This window comes from Lissotriton vulgaris, chromosome 3_1 (genome assembly GCF_964263255.1).
Source record: "Lissotriton vulgaris chromosome 3_1, aLisVul1.2, whole genome shotgun sequence".
Lineage (NCBI taxonomy): Eukaryota > Metazoa > Chordata > Amphibia > Caudata > Salamandridae > Lissotriton > Lissotriton vulgaris.
The window spans coordinates 36,115,053-36,132,621 of NC_141689.1; the positions used below are offsets into that span (position 1 = coordinate 36,115,053).

At 46.7% G+C, this 17,569-nt stretch overlaps 1 protein-coding gene across 1 annotated transcript in view; it reads left to right on the plus strand.

Moving 5' to 3' along the window:
• The window catches only part of LOC147725878 (putative E3 ubiquitin-protein ligase HERC1), a 1,064,842-nt gene that overhangs the window by 226,452 nt on the left and 820,821 nt on the right, over positions 1-17,569 (plus strand). The window contains exons 17-18 of the mRNA XM_086963380.1: positions 10,122-10,376; positions 14,393-14,584. Coding sequence (XP_086819506.1) covers positions 10,122-10,376; positions 14,393-14,584 — 447 coding nt within the window. The remainder of the gene's footprint in view (positions 1-10,121; positions 10,377-14,392; positions 14,585-17,569) is intronic.

Consider the following 17,569-nt stretch of genomic DNA (forward strand, 5'->3'; position numbering starts at 1 on the left):
CCTAAAAAAAAAAAAAAAAAAAAGGTCCATGGACTCGACAATTCTCGCTCCGGTGCCTACTCGATTCACGGGTTCACACTCTGCGACTCTGGGCAATTGCTTGCTTAATCTCCACAACGGCCCTTTGCGGCAGGATGCCTGGCTTTCACCATGTGGATACCCTGCTGGGGTTATCTCACAGGGGAATACCAGGACGGGTTCCCTAAGCAAGCGCTTAGAAACCAGTGGTGAATTGCGCTGTATAAATTCCTGTACATTTACATTTACATCAGACCACAGCGTGAAATGTTACTCACATTAGTATCCGTCTCACCGCCTCGCCAGACGTCAGACCACGGCGTGACATGTTACTCACATAAGCATCCGCCTCACCGCCTCACCAGACGTCAGACCACGGCGTGACATGTTACTCATATCAGCATCCTTCTCACCGCCTAACCAGACATGAGACTACGGGGTGAGATGTTACTCACATCAGCATACGTCTCACTGCCTCCCCAGACATCAAACCACGGCGTGAGATGCTACTCAAGTTAGTATCCGTCTCACCGCCTCCCCAGACATCAAACCACGGCGTGGGATGCTACTCACGTTAGTATCAGTCTCAACACCTCATCAGACATCAGACCACGGCGTGAGATGTTACTCACATTACCATCCATCTCACCGCCTCCCCAGACATCAGACCACGGTGCGAGGTGTTACTCACATTAGTATCAGTCTCAGGAGCTCACCAGACTTCAGACCATGGTGCGAAGTGTTACTCCCATTAGTACCCGTCTCACTGCCTCACCAGATATCAGACCACGGTGGGAAATGTTACTCACATTAGTATCTGTCTCACCGCGTGAAATGTTACTCACATTAGCATCCGTCTCACCGCCTCACCAGACATCAGACCATAGTGCAAGGTGTTACTCACATTAGTACCCGTCTCACCAGACCTCAGACCAGGGAGTGAGATGTTACTCACATTAGCATCCGTCCCACCGCCTCGCCAGACGTCAGACCACGGCGTGACATGTTACTCACATTAGCATCCGTCTCACCGCCTAACCAGACATGAGACTACGGCGTGAGATGTTACTGACATCAGCATACGTCTCATTGCCTCCCCAGACATCAAACCACGGCGTGAGATGCTACTCACGTTAGTATCAGTCTCAACACCTCATCAGACATCAGACCACGGCGTGACATGTTACTCACATTAGTATGAGTCTCACCGCCTCCCCAGACATCAGACCACGGTGTGAGATGTTACTCACATTAGTATCAGTCTCAGGGCCTCACCAGACATCAGACCAGGGCGTGAGATGTTACTCACATTACCATCCGTCTCACTGTCTTACCAGACACCAGACAACAGTGTGAAATGTTACTCACATTAGTATCCGTCTCACCGCGTGAAATGTTACTCACATTAACATCTGTCTCACCGCCTCGCCAGACGTCAGACCACGGCGTGACATGTTACTCACATAAGCATCGGACTCACCGCCTCACCAGACATCAGACCATGGTGCGAGGTGTTACTCACATTAGTACCGGTCTCACTGCCTCACCAGATATCAGACCACGGTGTGAAATGTTACTCACATTAGTATCCGTCTCACCGCGTGAAATGTTACTCACATTAGCATCCGTCTCACCGCCTCACCAGACATCAGACCATAGTGCAAGGTGTTACTCACATTAGTACCCGTCTCACCAGACCTCAGACCAGGGCGTGAGATGTTACTCACATTAGCATCTGTCTCACCGCCTCGACAGACGTCAGACCACGGCGTGACATGTTACTCACATTAGCATCCGTCTCACCGCCTAACCAGACATGAGACTACGGGGTGAGATGTTACTCGCATCAGCATCAGTCTCACCGCCTAACCAGACATGAGACTACGGCGTGAGATGTTACTCACATCAGCATACGTCTCACTGCCTCCCCAGACATCAAACCACGGCGTGACATGTTACTCACATTAGTATCAGTCTCACCGCCTCCCCAGACATCAGACCACGGTGTGAGATGTTACTCACATTAGTATCAGTCTCAGGGCCTCACCAGACATCAGACCACGGCGTGAGATGTTACTCACATTACCATCCGTCTCACTGCCTCCCCAGACATCAGACCACGGTGCGAGGTGTTACTCACATTAGTATCAGTCTCAGGGCCTCACCAGACATCAGACCATGGTGCGAAGTGTTACTCACATTAGTACCCGTCTCACTGCCTCACCAGATATCAGACCACGGTGGGAAATGTTACTCACATTAGTATCCGTCTCACCGCGTGAAATGTTACTCACATTAGCATCCGTCTCACCGCCTCACCAGACATCAGACCATAGTGCAAGGTGTTACTCACATTAGTACCCGTCTCACCAGACCTCAGACCAGGGAGTGAGATGTTACTCACATTAGCATCCGTCTCACCGCCTCGCCAGACGTCAGACCACGGCGTGACATGTTAGTCACATTAGCATCCGTCTCACCGCCTAACCAGACATGAGACTACGGCGTGAGATGTTACTGACATCAGCATACGTCTCATTGCCTCCCCAGACATCAAACTCCGGCGCGAGATGATACTCACGTTAGTATCCATCTCACCGCCTCCCCAGACATCAAACCAAGGCGTGAGATGCTACTCATGTTAGTATCAGTCTCAACACCTCATCAGACATCAGACCACGGCGTGACATGTTACTCACATTAGTATGGGTCTCACCACCTCCCCAGACATGAGACCACGGTGCGAGGAGTTACTCACATTAGTATCAGTCTCACTGTCTTACCAGACATCAGACCACAGCGTGAGATGTTACTCACATTAGTATCCATCTCACCGCCTCACCAGACATCGGACCACGGTGTGAGGTGTTACTCACATAAGTATCCATCTCACCGCCTCACCAGACATCAGAACATGGTGCTAGGTGTTACTCACATTAGTACTCGTCTCACCAGACCTCAGACCACAGTGTGAAATGTTACTCACATTAGTATCAGTCTCACTGTGTGAAATGTTACTCACGTTAGTATCCGTCTCACCGCCTCACCAGACATGAGACTATGGTGTGAAATGTTACTCACATTAGTATCAGTCTCAGGGCCTCACCAGACCTCAGACCAGGGAGTGGGATGTTACTCACATTACCATCCATCTCACCGCCTCCCTATACATCAGACCACGGTGCGAGGTGTTACTCACATAAGTATCCATCTCACCGTCTCACCAGACATCGGACCACGGTGTGACATGTTACTCACATTAGCATCCATCTCACCGCCTCACCAGACATCAGACCATGGTGCTAGGTATTACTCACATTAGTACTCGTCTCACCAGACCTCAGACCACGGTGTGAAATGTTACTCACATTAGTATCCGTCTCACTGTGTGAAATGTTACTCACATTAGTATCAGTCTCAGGGCCTCACCAGACCTCAGACCAGGGAATGTGTACACCCAAATAGTCAAAATATTTGACCTGCTCCAGTGGTTGCGAGCCCAGCATGAGTTTGCCCTTATTTGATTTATAAGGATTAAAAGTCATGTATTTTGTTTTCGAGCAGTTTATTTCTTATCCTTTCTTCCGGCATACTTTGTCAAATTTGTTTAAAAGATTCTGGATCCCACTAGGTGTCCTTGAGATTAACAGGGTGTCATCAGCAAAGAGTAGACAGGGCACAGAACTGCCTGCTAGTCTTGGGAATCACCACCACAATTGTACAGTTTTTTAATTAGACCATTAATATAGCGGGTGAATAGTGTTGGGGCCAGGACGCAACCTTGGCGCACACCTTTCTGTACTAATATATCATTTGTCAGGCTGCCTTTAGTGTTCCACCTAACCTTTGCATAGGTACTGTGCTGTAAACTAATCAAAATGTTAAGTAAATAGGCTAGGAAACGCAGTTCGCTCAGAGCAAGCCATAGTTGTTTGTGGTCTATCGAATCAAAGGCCGTTTTTTGATCCACAAATACAACATACAAGTGGCCACCTCTTATGGTCACTTTCTTCCAGATTAGTAGGAAAAATCTGAAGACTTGATCAGTGGTACTTGTGGCGGCCCTAAATCCCGCTTGGAGATTTGACAAGATGTTATTATCCTCGATACACTTTTGGATCCTAGTCAAGATTATTTTACAGAATTGTTTTTGAGAGACATCTGTAAGCCTGATCGGCTATGGTTGCAGGGCAACCCTTTATCTCCCTTTTTGTGAATGGGAATGATCTCGGCACCCCTCCAGGTAGCCGGGATTTCGCCACCAGAAAAGATGGCGCTAAAACCTGCTTGTAATAAGGGGCCCCAGATTGATGGTTCAGCCTTGTACTGGTCTCCCAGGAGCATGTCTAGGCCCGGGGCTTTCCCTCTCTGTAATGCATTTATGGCTGGTTTCCACTATGGTGATGACTGTCTCCTCAGTTAAAACTGTATTTGGTAGTCTAAGTTGCAAGCACGGATCAAGAGTAGCACCCTGTCCTGCATAAAACTCTTTCAAGTTCTCCTCCCACACATGGGGCTGAATATGAAAATCAGTTTCTATTTTTGAGTTTGGGGAACCTTCGGCAAGAAGATGCCAAAACAGCTGGCTATTCTTTAGCTTTGCAGCCTCGACGAGGTTGGCCCAGTATTCTGCCTCCCAATCTTTTTTGGCCTTGGCTTGGTCCGATTTATATAGCATCCCGCACTTCTTTACATCTACGGGAAGTTTCGATTTTACCGCCATGATTAAGGCAGCTTTGGCTTTGCCACATGCCATGTTGTACAAAGGGGCTATGTTCTGTTTCGCATGTTGGCCGTTTTGTAATTTGTAAAAGACTGGTCCAATTACGCCAGTCAATTGAAGGAATAAGGCCAGGATGTCATCTATGCTGGGAGCAGTGGTACTCAGATCAACAAGAATTTGCTCCACTGCAGAATATATTTTAGAAAAGGCAGTTGGATCGGCCTGTATCATTGGCCATTTGACTCTGCTAGTGATGACCGGACCAGTCTTGGTCCCGGAGTTGCCATACAGTAGAGTTGAGCCCATGAGTGTAAGGGCCAGGGCATTATGATCACTATCTTCCAGTATTCATACGGCCATATCTTTAACACTAGACTAAAGTTCACTATCAACCAGGATGTAATCGATCCTGGTTTTGGTTGCCCCCCTCTTAAACGTGTGGCATGGTTCTCCTTTTTAATCTGGCAGCCTGACTTTCAGGCTCTGCCACAGCGTCCCTGAAATCGACCGGCCGGGCTTGACTCCGCCGGTCGAACTCCATTTCCCAGCAGCCTCCACGGGGAATCGACGACGCCAGCAAACAGCGGGCTAGGAGGTGCATAAAGCACCGGCAGGGGCCGAGTTCCCCGTTCTCCTTTTTAATCTGGCAGAGGCACCTCACCTTGTTGTCCAGCGGCCGGGCTTGGCTCCGCCACAGCGTCCCTGAAATCGACCGGCCGGGCTTGGCTGCGCCGGTCGAACTCCATTTCCCATCAGCCTCCAGGGGGAATCGACGACGCCAGCAAACAGCGCGCCAGGAGGCGCATAAAGCACCGGCAGGGGCCGAGTTCCCCGTTCTCCTTTTTAATCTGGCAGCCTGACTTTCAGAGGCACCTCACCTTGTTGTCCAGCGGCCGGGCTTGGCTCCGCCACAGCGTCCCTGAAATCGACCGGCCGGGCTTGGCTCCGCCGGTCGAACTCTATTTCCCAGCAGCCTCCAGCGGGACGCGCGCCGGACGAAGCCCGGACTAAGGGCGGACAGTCTAAGACAGTCCAAGACTGGCTATGACTGGACTGGGCCAGTAACTCTGCTGGAACATTATTGTGAGTTGAGCTTGAAAATTCATTTTGCTGCTATAGATTAGGCTACCTGTAATCTCACAATAAGCTCTGTTAATATACGATTTGTTTGTTTTATTGCCACCCATTGAGAATAATTAGTAGAGGCCTAGTAGCGGTTCTAAGTCGCTATGTCTAAAGCAAAGACCCCCCTAGTATCAAACACTATGGATAATTCCCTGGTCCAGGTGGTCACGAAAATTAATAATGACAGAAGGTCTTCCCTGGGCTTGAGTATATCCCCATCCGCTACCCCCACTGTGGTGGGAGACATCCTTGTTATTACACTTGAATCAGACATTAGCCTCGATCCCGCGTTACATGTCCAGCCAGTTAATGACACACTAACCCAACTAATTGAGGCAATAGTCAAGACTGACACGGAGATTACACCTGAAGAGGAAATAGTACAAATAGAGGATGAGCCCCTGGCACCTGTACCTGTGCCAAGAGCGTCTAGAAGGGGGGGACAAGGGTCAGGCAAAGAGGGACGGGCTGCGCTCAAGTAAAAAGAAACCAAACACCGCGCCCACTAAGATTGATACAGTAGATGGGCGGGGGTCATACGGGGTAAAATCACATCTAGACGATGACCTCCTGAAGAGAATAGTAAACCTGCTGGACACCAAGCTAAAAGCCATCACACAACCATTGCTTGTTAAGATCGATCAACTAACCGAGGAGGTCCATAGATTAGGGGGACTATTAAAAAAGACCCTAGATGAAGTAGGAGACATCCCAACCCAAGTAGTATCTAGGTTAGAGCCTAAAATAGCTCCTATAGACCATTTGACAGGGGGAGGAGAGAGCGTAACTTCCCTGCCACCTGGGACTACGTTACAGGCAGAAGGGGGTCAGAACTCAGCTGAGGGGGGCTCTTTGTCATCAAGGGATAAGCACTCCACATATTGTACAGAGAAAGGCCCTGTAGAACTTATCGTCGAGGCTTCGCCCCTGGTATTGGTGCTGGCTAATGTCCCCCACTTGAAACCTGGCCAGATAGAATCTGCACCTTCGCTGATAAGTAAGGCGTTGCACTGGCTAACCCAAAATATGGCGTTCTCACCTGGGGGTAAGCAACAGCTGGCAGAAGAGATAGTTAAGGCAAGAAGGGTCGAATGGATTGGAAGCAGTAACAAAAAATTTAGGGGTGATTGTGTGGTGCTGCACTTTTCAGGCCCGGATGTCCTTCCGAACATTTTGTCCAATATATACCCTCCCCAACGTAGAACGGCTAAGATCATCCCATTAACACTGGACTTCTTTTATACCAGGCGAGGTAACATCTCAAATCCCACCATATTAAGAACAAAATGGAACACTGTGTCCAATAAGAGGAATAGGAGTTGTCCTTATAGTAGCTGGGGTGTGCCTCTCGAAAATAGGTTCTCGGCACTTTCAAATCTAAACGATTGTGACTGACTCCATGGCCCTGAAACTTCTAATCATCTAAATACTACCACGCACAACAACAACAGATCTAGTAGAGACAAGAGAAGGTCAGTTATGTAGTTTTGCCTTATAGCAGGGAAGATGACCACATACTAGAGGGTGGGATTGACCAGGATGTCTTGGAAAGGAGGATCGTGAACACAATGGTAGAACATCGAGGTGAGATTACCACGGCCAACACTGACAATCCTAGTGATATTAGAACTTTTAGCTCACTACTAAATAGAGGAATAGAGCCCCCCAGTAGTGATCTAATATCATCCTTGGATTTAAACACCCTAGATTTAAATAATGAAAGATTAACTTTCCTTTCATGGAATCTTGCTGGAATAGCAAACAAACTGGCTTCCCCAGAATGGTGTGTGTTCATAGATCAGTATGATATAATTTTGTTCCAGGAAACCTGGGCATTAAGCCCGGTCTTCCGGCATGGATATTTAAACTTTTTCGTCCCATCTCAAAAGAACCCGAAAGGATGGCCGTCAGGAGGATTGTTAATCTGGGTCAGGCAACTTCGCATTGTAGGATCCAGAAAAGAATCCTAAAATCTAATGACATACTATCTATAACGATTACCTGGGCAAATGGCCAAGGGACAGCCATTTTTAACATATATGCCAGGGGAGCTACAGGGGGGAAGATCTCTGAGGTAATAACAGCCCTAGATAATGAACTTGAACAGCTTCCACCGAATCTATCCAATATGGTGGGGGGCGACCTGAATACCACCTACGAACCCCTGGATCAGGAGGATTGCACCCTCTCGATAGAGGAAGATAGTAAATGGGGATTGCTGCAACTAGACTTGCCAATGGTCAGGAGATGGACCGATGTGGCAATCCAAGTTAAGAGTATGTGCCTAGCGAGGGGGCTCAGAGCGGCAAATGGGCGTACCCCATCGGACCAACAGGGGAGCTTCACATTTGATAATGGAAGAGCGAAGAGCCGAATAGATTATTTTTTGTTGGACGTGAGGGACTGGTATAGGCTCCTAGACATGAGCATCATACCACGATTGGAAAGCGACCATAACCCACTTTGTATGGCCCTTCAATGTATTAAGGAGCCATCAAACCCATCCCAGGAGAGGGATGCAGTGACCCTGGATATAGTTTCTGCTAACAACCAGCGGCACGTAAGGTGGGACAAAATGGTAGAAAGGCAAGAGACTCTAGATGACCTTAAACAAGTAGTAGTCACCGAGGTGGCCACCATAAAACTACATTCCACCAAACCTAACTTCACTAAATTCATGGAAGTTGCTCATAATGAGTTCTTTTCTAAACTGCAAGGATTCTTTCTAAAACCTGTAAACAAAAGTAAGGCGGCTAAGCCACCTCCCAGACAGCGGTGGTATGACCTATCCTGCAGAAGTGCCCGCCAGAAACTCATCTTGGAAATTAGGAATAGAAATCCAGCAGGGGTGAGGATAGCCAGGGATGACTATAGAAAGGCTCAAATTAAAGCAAAAAGGAAATGGGACGAAAACCACTGGCTTGACTTAAAGTTTGCATGTGCGGCCAAGAACCAAAAAGAATTCTGGGCAATTGTCAAATGGGATAGAGGGGGGGTAGCAGAGCGCCCCCAAAACAATGTTGCAAAGAATGCATGGGTTGATTTTTTTAAGCCACAGTATGCATGTAATCAAAATCTCTGCCAGTGTGAACAACTCCCTATGGTTTTCTTTAAAGGGGAAGTGTTCACCCTGGGTGATGTGAACACTGCACTAGATGGGGTGACAGGTGGCAGAGCGCCAGGTATGGACGGAATTCCAGCCGATGTTTTTCTAAGTGACCGGGACTCATGGTGCCAATACTTCATGTGGCTAGCCAACTCACTTGCCGAGGGTGCCCCTATCCCAAAGTCCTGGAGGGGAGCGGAAAATATTCCAGTTTTTTAAAAAGGGGATAAGGCACTACCGAGTAATTACAGACCGATCAGCCTCATTGATTCTGCACAAAAGCTGACGGGGCGTTTAGTGCAAAACAAACTACAAGATTGGATAACCGAGAAGGAAATTTTATCTCCCTTTCAGGCAGGGTTCCGCCCACTAACAAGCTCCATTGACCAGGTCTTCTATTTTCTAGCTTTATACTGGAGAAATGTGACCTTGAGTAACGGCCCTTTGTACGCTGTGTTTGTTGACCTGAAGTCAGCATTTGACTTAGTTCCACAGCAAAAATTGTGGAGTGTCCTTGCAGATGTAGGCATCAGCCCTGAACTACTTACACTGTTAGTTCGTATGCATGAGCATAACTTTGCCAGGATTAGATGGGGGACCCAGGGCGAAGTAACTGATCCATTCCCCGTAGAGCGTGGGGTTAGACAGGGATGTGTCCTGGCCCCCACCTTATTTTCAATATATATAAATGGCATTGTAGACTACTTAATGAAATCCCCTACAGATGCCCAAATATTAGATGGGGTTCGTGTCCCAGTACTTATGTTTGCTGACGACACGCTGCTGGTCTCACGAACCCCTAGTGGCCTCCAAAAGGCAATAAACGTTTTTGGGGAATTCTGTCAGGATCGGGCTTAGAGCTAAATACATCCAAGACAAAGTTTATGTGCATGAATCCATCTAAAGCATTTAAGGGCGTAATTACTTATAATGGAACTGCTCTGGAGCAGGTTGATGCTTTTACATATCTAGGTATTTCCATGCAGGGCAACATGAAATGGAAGACCCATATAGACACTGCAGTTTTGAAGTTCCATCAATTAGCAGGTGCTGTAGCACTCAAACACAAAACCTCACTAACTAAACCTATATCTCCAGCCCTAGAGATTTATAGTATGAAGGTTTTAAGTGCTTGTTTATATGGCTCAGAATTGTGGGACTTTGCTAACCTGAAGGATTTGACCATGGCTGAGAATAAGTTCCTACGACACCTGATTGGTGCCCCACAGAGCACTCCAATCGTTCCTTTAATGTTTGAATTGGGAAGGAAAAAGATTGAGGACCTGGCTCGGTTGCGCCCATTATTATTCTGGAGGCGGATCATGACGACGCCTGAGCTAGGCCACTATGCTTCTGCACTTATGGACATTATCAAGTGTGACCGTTTCCACACTATTGAATGGTGTAAAGAAATTCGGAGACTGTTGGCAAAGCTTCCTCTCGATCACCTCTGGACCAACGCAGATATAACCACCTTTCCTCCTAAGGAGACCCTCAAAAAAATGTATTGGGATATGATTTTGGAATCTATTATGTGTTCCAACCCAAATTCAAAGCTAACCTGCCGATTCCTAGAGATTAAATCAATCCCGTCTTGCGAAGCATATTGGGACTTCATTACAAAAGTTATGGACAGGAAATTGTATCTACAATTTAGAATTGGCACTTTGCCTCTTAATGTCTTTACTCAAAAGTGGGTACCGAATAATTCCAACAAATGCCACCATTGCAAAGTCCAAGTAGAAGATGTTCCGCACTTTTTGTTTGCCTGCCCCCTTTATGTTCGCCCAAGAAAAAGGTGGATAAAACCAGCATGTCAGAATCTGGGAACACGTAGGTGTCTTGTGGCGCTTAGAATATTGGAATCTGACAGCTGCCCCCACCTAGCAGTTACAGTAGCAAAATTCTTAGGGTGGGCATGGATTATTCGCACTCGCACTTTAGCAAGCAGTGACCTAGAAATGTAATGTGATCTTTGAGTCTCCCAGATTAATTAATTAAGATGCATGGATGTAAAAAGTTTTTAATTTTGTGTCCTCTTTAAGCAAGCAGTGACCTAGAAATGTAATGTGGTCTTTGAGTCTCCCAGATTAATTAATTAAGATGCATGGATGTAAAAAGTTTTTAATTTTGTGTCCTCTTTAAATTGCTTAATATGAAGCGACAGCCTAATCAGTTTAATGTGCTTTTATTATATGATTGTATTTTTAGCTTAGTATTTATTGTTGTATAGATAGGGTGTTCAATGCTTTTATGACAAGCTGTCGAAATAAAGCTTTTTGAATTGAATTGCTTCTCTATCAGAGCCATTGTAAGCACGAACCCCATGGGTGATGGTAAAAGATAAAACCTGTTGCCACACCCTAGTGCAGTGGTCTTCAAACTTTTTGATGCCGGGACCCCCCCATCAAAATATTTTAGGCATAAGGACCCCCTCTTGACAAAAATTTGTAGAACCTAGTATTCCTTATCATTGACAACTATACATGCCCCCACCCCTCCTTCAATACACACTCATTGGAAAACGCACATCTCCTCGTGAGAATCAAACTAGATTGCCCTGATAGACGTCCACCCCCTCAAAAAAGCATTTGTGATGCCATACCTTCAGTTTGGGAGCAAATAGGTAGTTTTAAATGGCGCATTTGTGTGTATTTGTATCTATATATGCACACATTTTGGGCATGTGGTGCTGTAAGTAAGAACATCCCTTGTTTGCTTAATTTGTAGCAATGCTTTACATAGTCCGTTTTGACACCCTCCCCATTTTACTCTTTCTTCACACTCACTCCCCACCATAAAACCACTGACAATCTTTTCAGAGCATAACCAGGGATTATGCTTCCTGGGGTGCTCCTATCCCGATCTCCAAGCTAGGTCATATGCCGGAGTTTTACAATGTGTGTTTTCTTTCTTTTCTGTTAATTTGCTCATTACTTCACCCCATCATTGTTGCTCTTCCGAGGACATGGGTGAAGATCCGCCCTGTGCCCCTCTAGTTTTCTGACTTTAGATGCAGTTCTCATGACCACAACCCCCACAGAGATGTATACAGAATCCCAGCTAGAAGGACACATTTTTTTTAAATCAGGCAGTGTTCAGCGCTTGTTTGATATGGTGCATACCATCCACCCGGAGATAGTGGATAGCAGTAACGTCATTTCTTATCAAAACTGACACCCAAACCCCTTCTTTTGTGTGCTAGCATGTGTTGGGGGTGGGGGCATTTAACAAATGCAATTGTTTCAGAAGCCCCACCCCCCCTCACAGGATAAGCCCCTCACAAGTTGCATTACTTTCCCCTTTTAACAAGAAACCATAAAATGATTTCAATTGGTAAAGGCAGAGAGGGCACAAGCTGTTCCTAACGCAGGCAATGGGCCGTTCTTCCCCCTTTATAAAGAATGCTGTCCGAGTTGTTTCTATGTTATATGCTGAAGATGCACTCGCCCCACTGCTGCCCTCCCCAGGATACTCACACCAGGGTTGTGACAAAATCTTATTTTTTTCTCTTAATTAAACAATGCTTAAATAAGCTCACCCCTTCTCTATTTAAGTTCTAAGCACTTCTAAGCACTCTGCACCCCAATATTGCCCCGTTCTAATGTCTCTTCCGATCACATTTCAAGTGCTATTTTTTTTCCAAACCCTTTTCTCACATTCAATGCATAGAGCCCTCCCAGCCTCTTGAACGCATTGCACTACAACTCAAAAACATGAAGTGATTTGATCAGTTGAATGCAACTGCACTCTCCGAGAAATCAAAGCCAGGCAGACATCTGGACACACCTTTCTGACAGTGTGCTGCTGGCCTGAAAGAAATGCAAATGTTCACAACGAGTTAATCTGCAAATCCTTTACATTTGCAGATTAATCATTGCACACATTTGCATTTCTTTCACAGGCCAGCAACACACTATTAGAAAGGTGTCTTTAGCTGACTAAGATTCCCCAGCACAGAAGATTCCCGGAAATAACCGTCTGGGAAGTTTTCTTTTATAAAATGAAGAGCGCGACCCCCTTCCCATGCCTCCACGGCCCCCCTGGGGGTCGCGCCCCACAGATTGAAGACCACTGCCCTAGTGTGTTTCCTAATGGGGGGTATCTGGAGCTTGGCGATCTCTTTAGCTTTGTCACCATCTAGTGTTAGTTCTTGTACATAGTCTACAGGTTCGAAAGTTGTGTTAAAATCACCTGCAACTATGAATCGGTGATTCCCTTTGGCAGTCTCAAGGTAATTAGTTAATGTTGTTAGTGTACCAGATGGTTTAAGAGGAGTCTTAAAGCGATTATAAATATTAAATAACCTAACTTGAATGTTCCCTTTAAGAGAGGAGAGTTTTATCCCACGTATTTATTTCATCAGAGCAGAGGTTGAGAGCCTTGGTTTTACAGGTCAAGGTATTTTTGACCCAGATTAAAAGGCCACCAGTTGGACGACCAACATTGGACTGCTTTGGTTCAATACTGTATGTTGTAAAACCTACCCTGTGGACACGTTCAACCGCCCATGTTTCCTGTAATAGGCATAAGTGGCAGTCGTCCACTCGCTTATACCAATCAGGGTCAGGTATCTTGGACCTTATGCCTGCCACATTCCAGGACAGAAGTTTAATTTCCTGGAGTTCAATTATCGATTCCTGGGTGAGGATAGCTATTCACATTGGCTTGGTTGCATGGGGTGCGATTACTGTTGAGGATCACGGGGGTGTCATCCGGCTGTGATATGGAGATTTCCTCAATAACGCTTTTAAGGGGAGGAGGAACTACAGATAGTCAATCTTGGGAGTCAAAGCCACTTAAAATTTGGAATCTATTTCTAGTTTCCATGGGGGTGCCTTCAAAATGCCTAGAGTGTGGCCTACGGGGTGGCCCATTGGAGTAGTAAAGTTAGGATTCTTAACTTTACTAATCCTAAACTGAGAAAAATCCTAACTTTAAGACTTTGGGTATTCACAAAAGGCATTTAGGAGTAGTAAAGGTAGGAATCTTAACTGTACTACTCCTAAATGCCTTTTGTGAATACTGAAAGTCGTAAAGTTAGGACTTTGCCTCAGATTACGTTAGTGAATCGGGCCCTTACTTATTAACATTTTATAAATTCCCTTTTAGTCGACTTTAGTTAATAAATGAACTAGGTTCTTAAGCAAGGTAGCTCTGCGTGGTGTAATACATCTCACTTACAGGCCTACGTTGCCCTTGCATCTCCTTGCTTGACAAGGACAATGCAAGCCCTTAGTAAAGCTGAGCCTACGCATCTGTTGTGCTAACTGCTATCATGCCAAAAAACCTCTGTGTATGTGTGCTGCATAAATAATAAATAACATAAGAGGGCTACAGCTGCACCCTGTGGTGAGGTAGGTGTCTTTAGAACACATGTTAGAGATGCTACTAACCTCTATCCCATCTCCTTCGTCCAGGGATCCTCTACTCCTCCGCGGCTGGAAGCCTCCTGTGCCAGGTGGTCTACTCTCTTCTGCTGCTGCCTCTAGAGGAGGTCCACTGGCTCCTGAAGCCTCTCCAGGGCCTGATGAAGGCGCTCAGCATGGTGAGCAGGCTCCTGCCCTGCACAGCGGCGCTAGAGCAAGAGGAGCTACAGGGAACGCATCCAGGTGAAGTCTTTACCCAACTCACCCTATTGTCGTATGTTACATGTGCCCCGCATGGAGCGGGCACCTCGCATGTACTGACTCTGAGTTTAGTAATGGAGTGCAGGGCTGGACTGGGAACCCAAAGCGACCCTGGCAATTTTATCGGACCAGCCCCGGGGGAAGTGGAGGAGTTAAAGAGTGACACCCTGCTGCTTTTGCTACTGGGGCAAATATTGCAACATTGCCACCCATGAAGCCTGAACAATTTAATGATGGCCAAGGCCCAAGGAAGAATTGTGGGTCGCTTCAGGAGAAGCATGACTAGCGCAATCAAGTATTGGCAAATCCAATAGATCTAGCTTTCTATCAAGCTTTACTAAAGAAATAGAAAGAAAGGGAGGGTGATAGAGAGAGAGTACAAAGAAAAGAGTGATAATGGACAGAAATTGAAAGGGTAGAGGGAAACAAGGCAGGAGGGAGAGAGAAACTGAGAAATGAGAAAGACAAGAGAGTGAAGTAGGGATAATAATAGAGGGGGTGGGAGAGAATGGAGAGATGTTGAAACAGTATGAGACAGCCAGAATATAAAGAGAGGTGGAGAGAGATGGAATAGTGTCAGAGACTTAGGGAGGGATGACAAGCGAGAGGCAGACATTTAAGAGAGATGAAGAGAGAAAAGGAGGTGATAGAGATGGTGAAAAAGGAGGACTGAGATGTGTAGGAGAGAGAGAGGGAGAAGAGTGAGAATGTGAACTGGTGAAAGAAGGAGTATAGTGCACTAATCCTTACCCCCTCCAGACTCCAGCTGCATACATAGGTGTCTGATGCCTTTGTTGCCTCGCTCCATCTGCTTGTCTTGTAGTGGGGATCCAGATTCACCAGAAAGAATGGGCTGAGAGGGCTATGACAGATTGAATACCTTTCCCTGAGCACCACCACACAGTATCCCATGCAGGTAGATAGAATGTGAAACAAAGTCCTCATCAGACAAGGGCCCAAGCAGGAAGCAGTGAGAAAATACAGAGTTAAAGAAAAATACAGAGTGGAGGATTATGAATATGGCTTCTGGTTTTCAGTCAAAAAGGATTTTAACCGATGAAACACCACCAAAAGGAATATTTGCTTTGCAGTAAACAATGCAACAACACACCAGGTTATGCTGCACTTTACTGCTCTGGTGCACTGTGGTGTCATAGCAGTGAAGTGCAGGCTCTATTGCTAAGCACATTTCTGCGATGGCCGTTCCCGCTAGGACTCTTTCGGGACAATATGCCTTTTTGACTGTCCACAAAGACCCTGGACCTTTGTTTAGGCCCACCTTTGCAGCATGGCTCATCTCATGTGGATTTAACTCACTGTTCACTATACATTGCTGTGTGGTGGCCGGCTGGTTTACAGCTGCACGATGAGCACGGGTTCCATCTATGGGAAGAGGCACTACCGTGATGTCATCCTCCTTCACGGAGAGCGGGACGCAGATTTGCTTTCTGAAAGCTCAGGTATCAAGATTGTAGCAACAATCATCACTGTGTAACAACTGAAAAAGGAGCGTACAATGCGACAATAAGTATCACTCAGTCAGCGGCGAGCCCTCTATTTAACGCCTTCCTCCCCCCATATTCGTTGGGGCAAGGGCGAACAATCCCTCTAGTAAAGGTAAGAACACCTTGGCGGTAGGTCTACTTAATTGTAGATCTCTTCCACGGCACTCTGCAGAAGTCAATTTACTTATACAAGACTCTGCTTTAGATATCTTGTTTCTAATGGAAACGTGGATAACTCCTAGTTCCGATGCTGATATTGTGCAGGCCCTTCCGCCGGGCTACCTTATCTATCATCTGGACAGACCTGAGGGGCGAGGGGGCGGCCTCGCTATTTTATACAGGAACTCGTTTGTATGCAGGGCGCAGAACGGCTCACTCCTGGACTGTGAGAGCTGCCACTTCGCTTTGCGGATATCCCCCACAGTTTCGATATCAGGTCTACTGATTTATCGGCCCCCGGGCGTTCTGGGTAACTTTGCGGGCTCCCTTGTGGAATCAGTGACGACCTTGGCCTCATCTACGGCTAATTTCATGGTGCTGGGAGATCTTAATCTCCACTTCAACGACCCCACTGACCCAGCAGCCCAAGATCTTCAGGGCGACCTAAAAGAGTGTGAGCTGGTCCTAATTAATTCCGGGGCCACGCACGAAAAGGGACACCTACTTGATCCAATGTTCTCCAACATTCCCCGTTTAATGGCTAGGCCTGCCCATCCCCTTCCGTGGTCCGACCACTTCTTGGTATCGGCACTTTGGCAAATCGACTCACCGCCTACAAGCGCCAAGCAGGCTTTTCTGGTCAACAGAGCCTGGTCCAGATTAACGGCTAACGACTGGACCTCCAAGCTGGAATATATGCCTCTTCCTTGTGAGTCGGACCCAGTTAAGGCGGATGCCAACATTAACAATTGGTTATCTGCTTCCTTGGACGCTCTCATTCCGAAAAAGAGAGTTCAAAAGAGGGAGAAAAGAGTAGGCTCTGCTCCGTGGTACTCTGTTGAACTTCGCACCCTTAGGAAGGGATGTAAAAAGCTGGAGAGGTTATGGAGGAAGAAATGGGAATCATCCAGGAGAGAAGAATATCGTGTCGCAATGAGGGACTATAAGTCGGCTCTTCGATAGGCGAAAGCCCTATTTTTTGAAGAGCGTATTAAATCTGCCGCTAGATCTTCTAGAGAGAGTTTTAAAGTGGTTAAAGAACTTCTCAAAGTTCCTGAGCCGGCTGTCACTTATGACAAACAGAAATGTACCGAGCTCGCTGAGTTCTTCCACACAAAAATTGCGTAAATCTTAAACACCTTGCCCCAGCCCATGCTGTCTCAGGATAATGGGAAGCTGATTTTAAGAACTCAGGCCAGAGAGACAGCTTTTCACCTTGACTCTTTTGGCCCAATATCAGTGAGCGAGGTATCCAAAACCTTAGCAACCCTGAAAAGTGGCTCCCCTAGGGACCCGGCCCCCA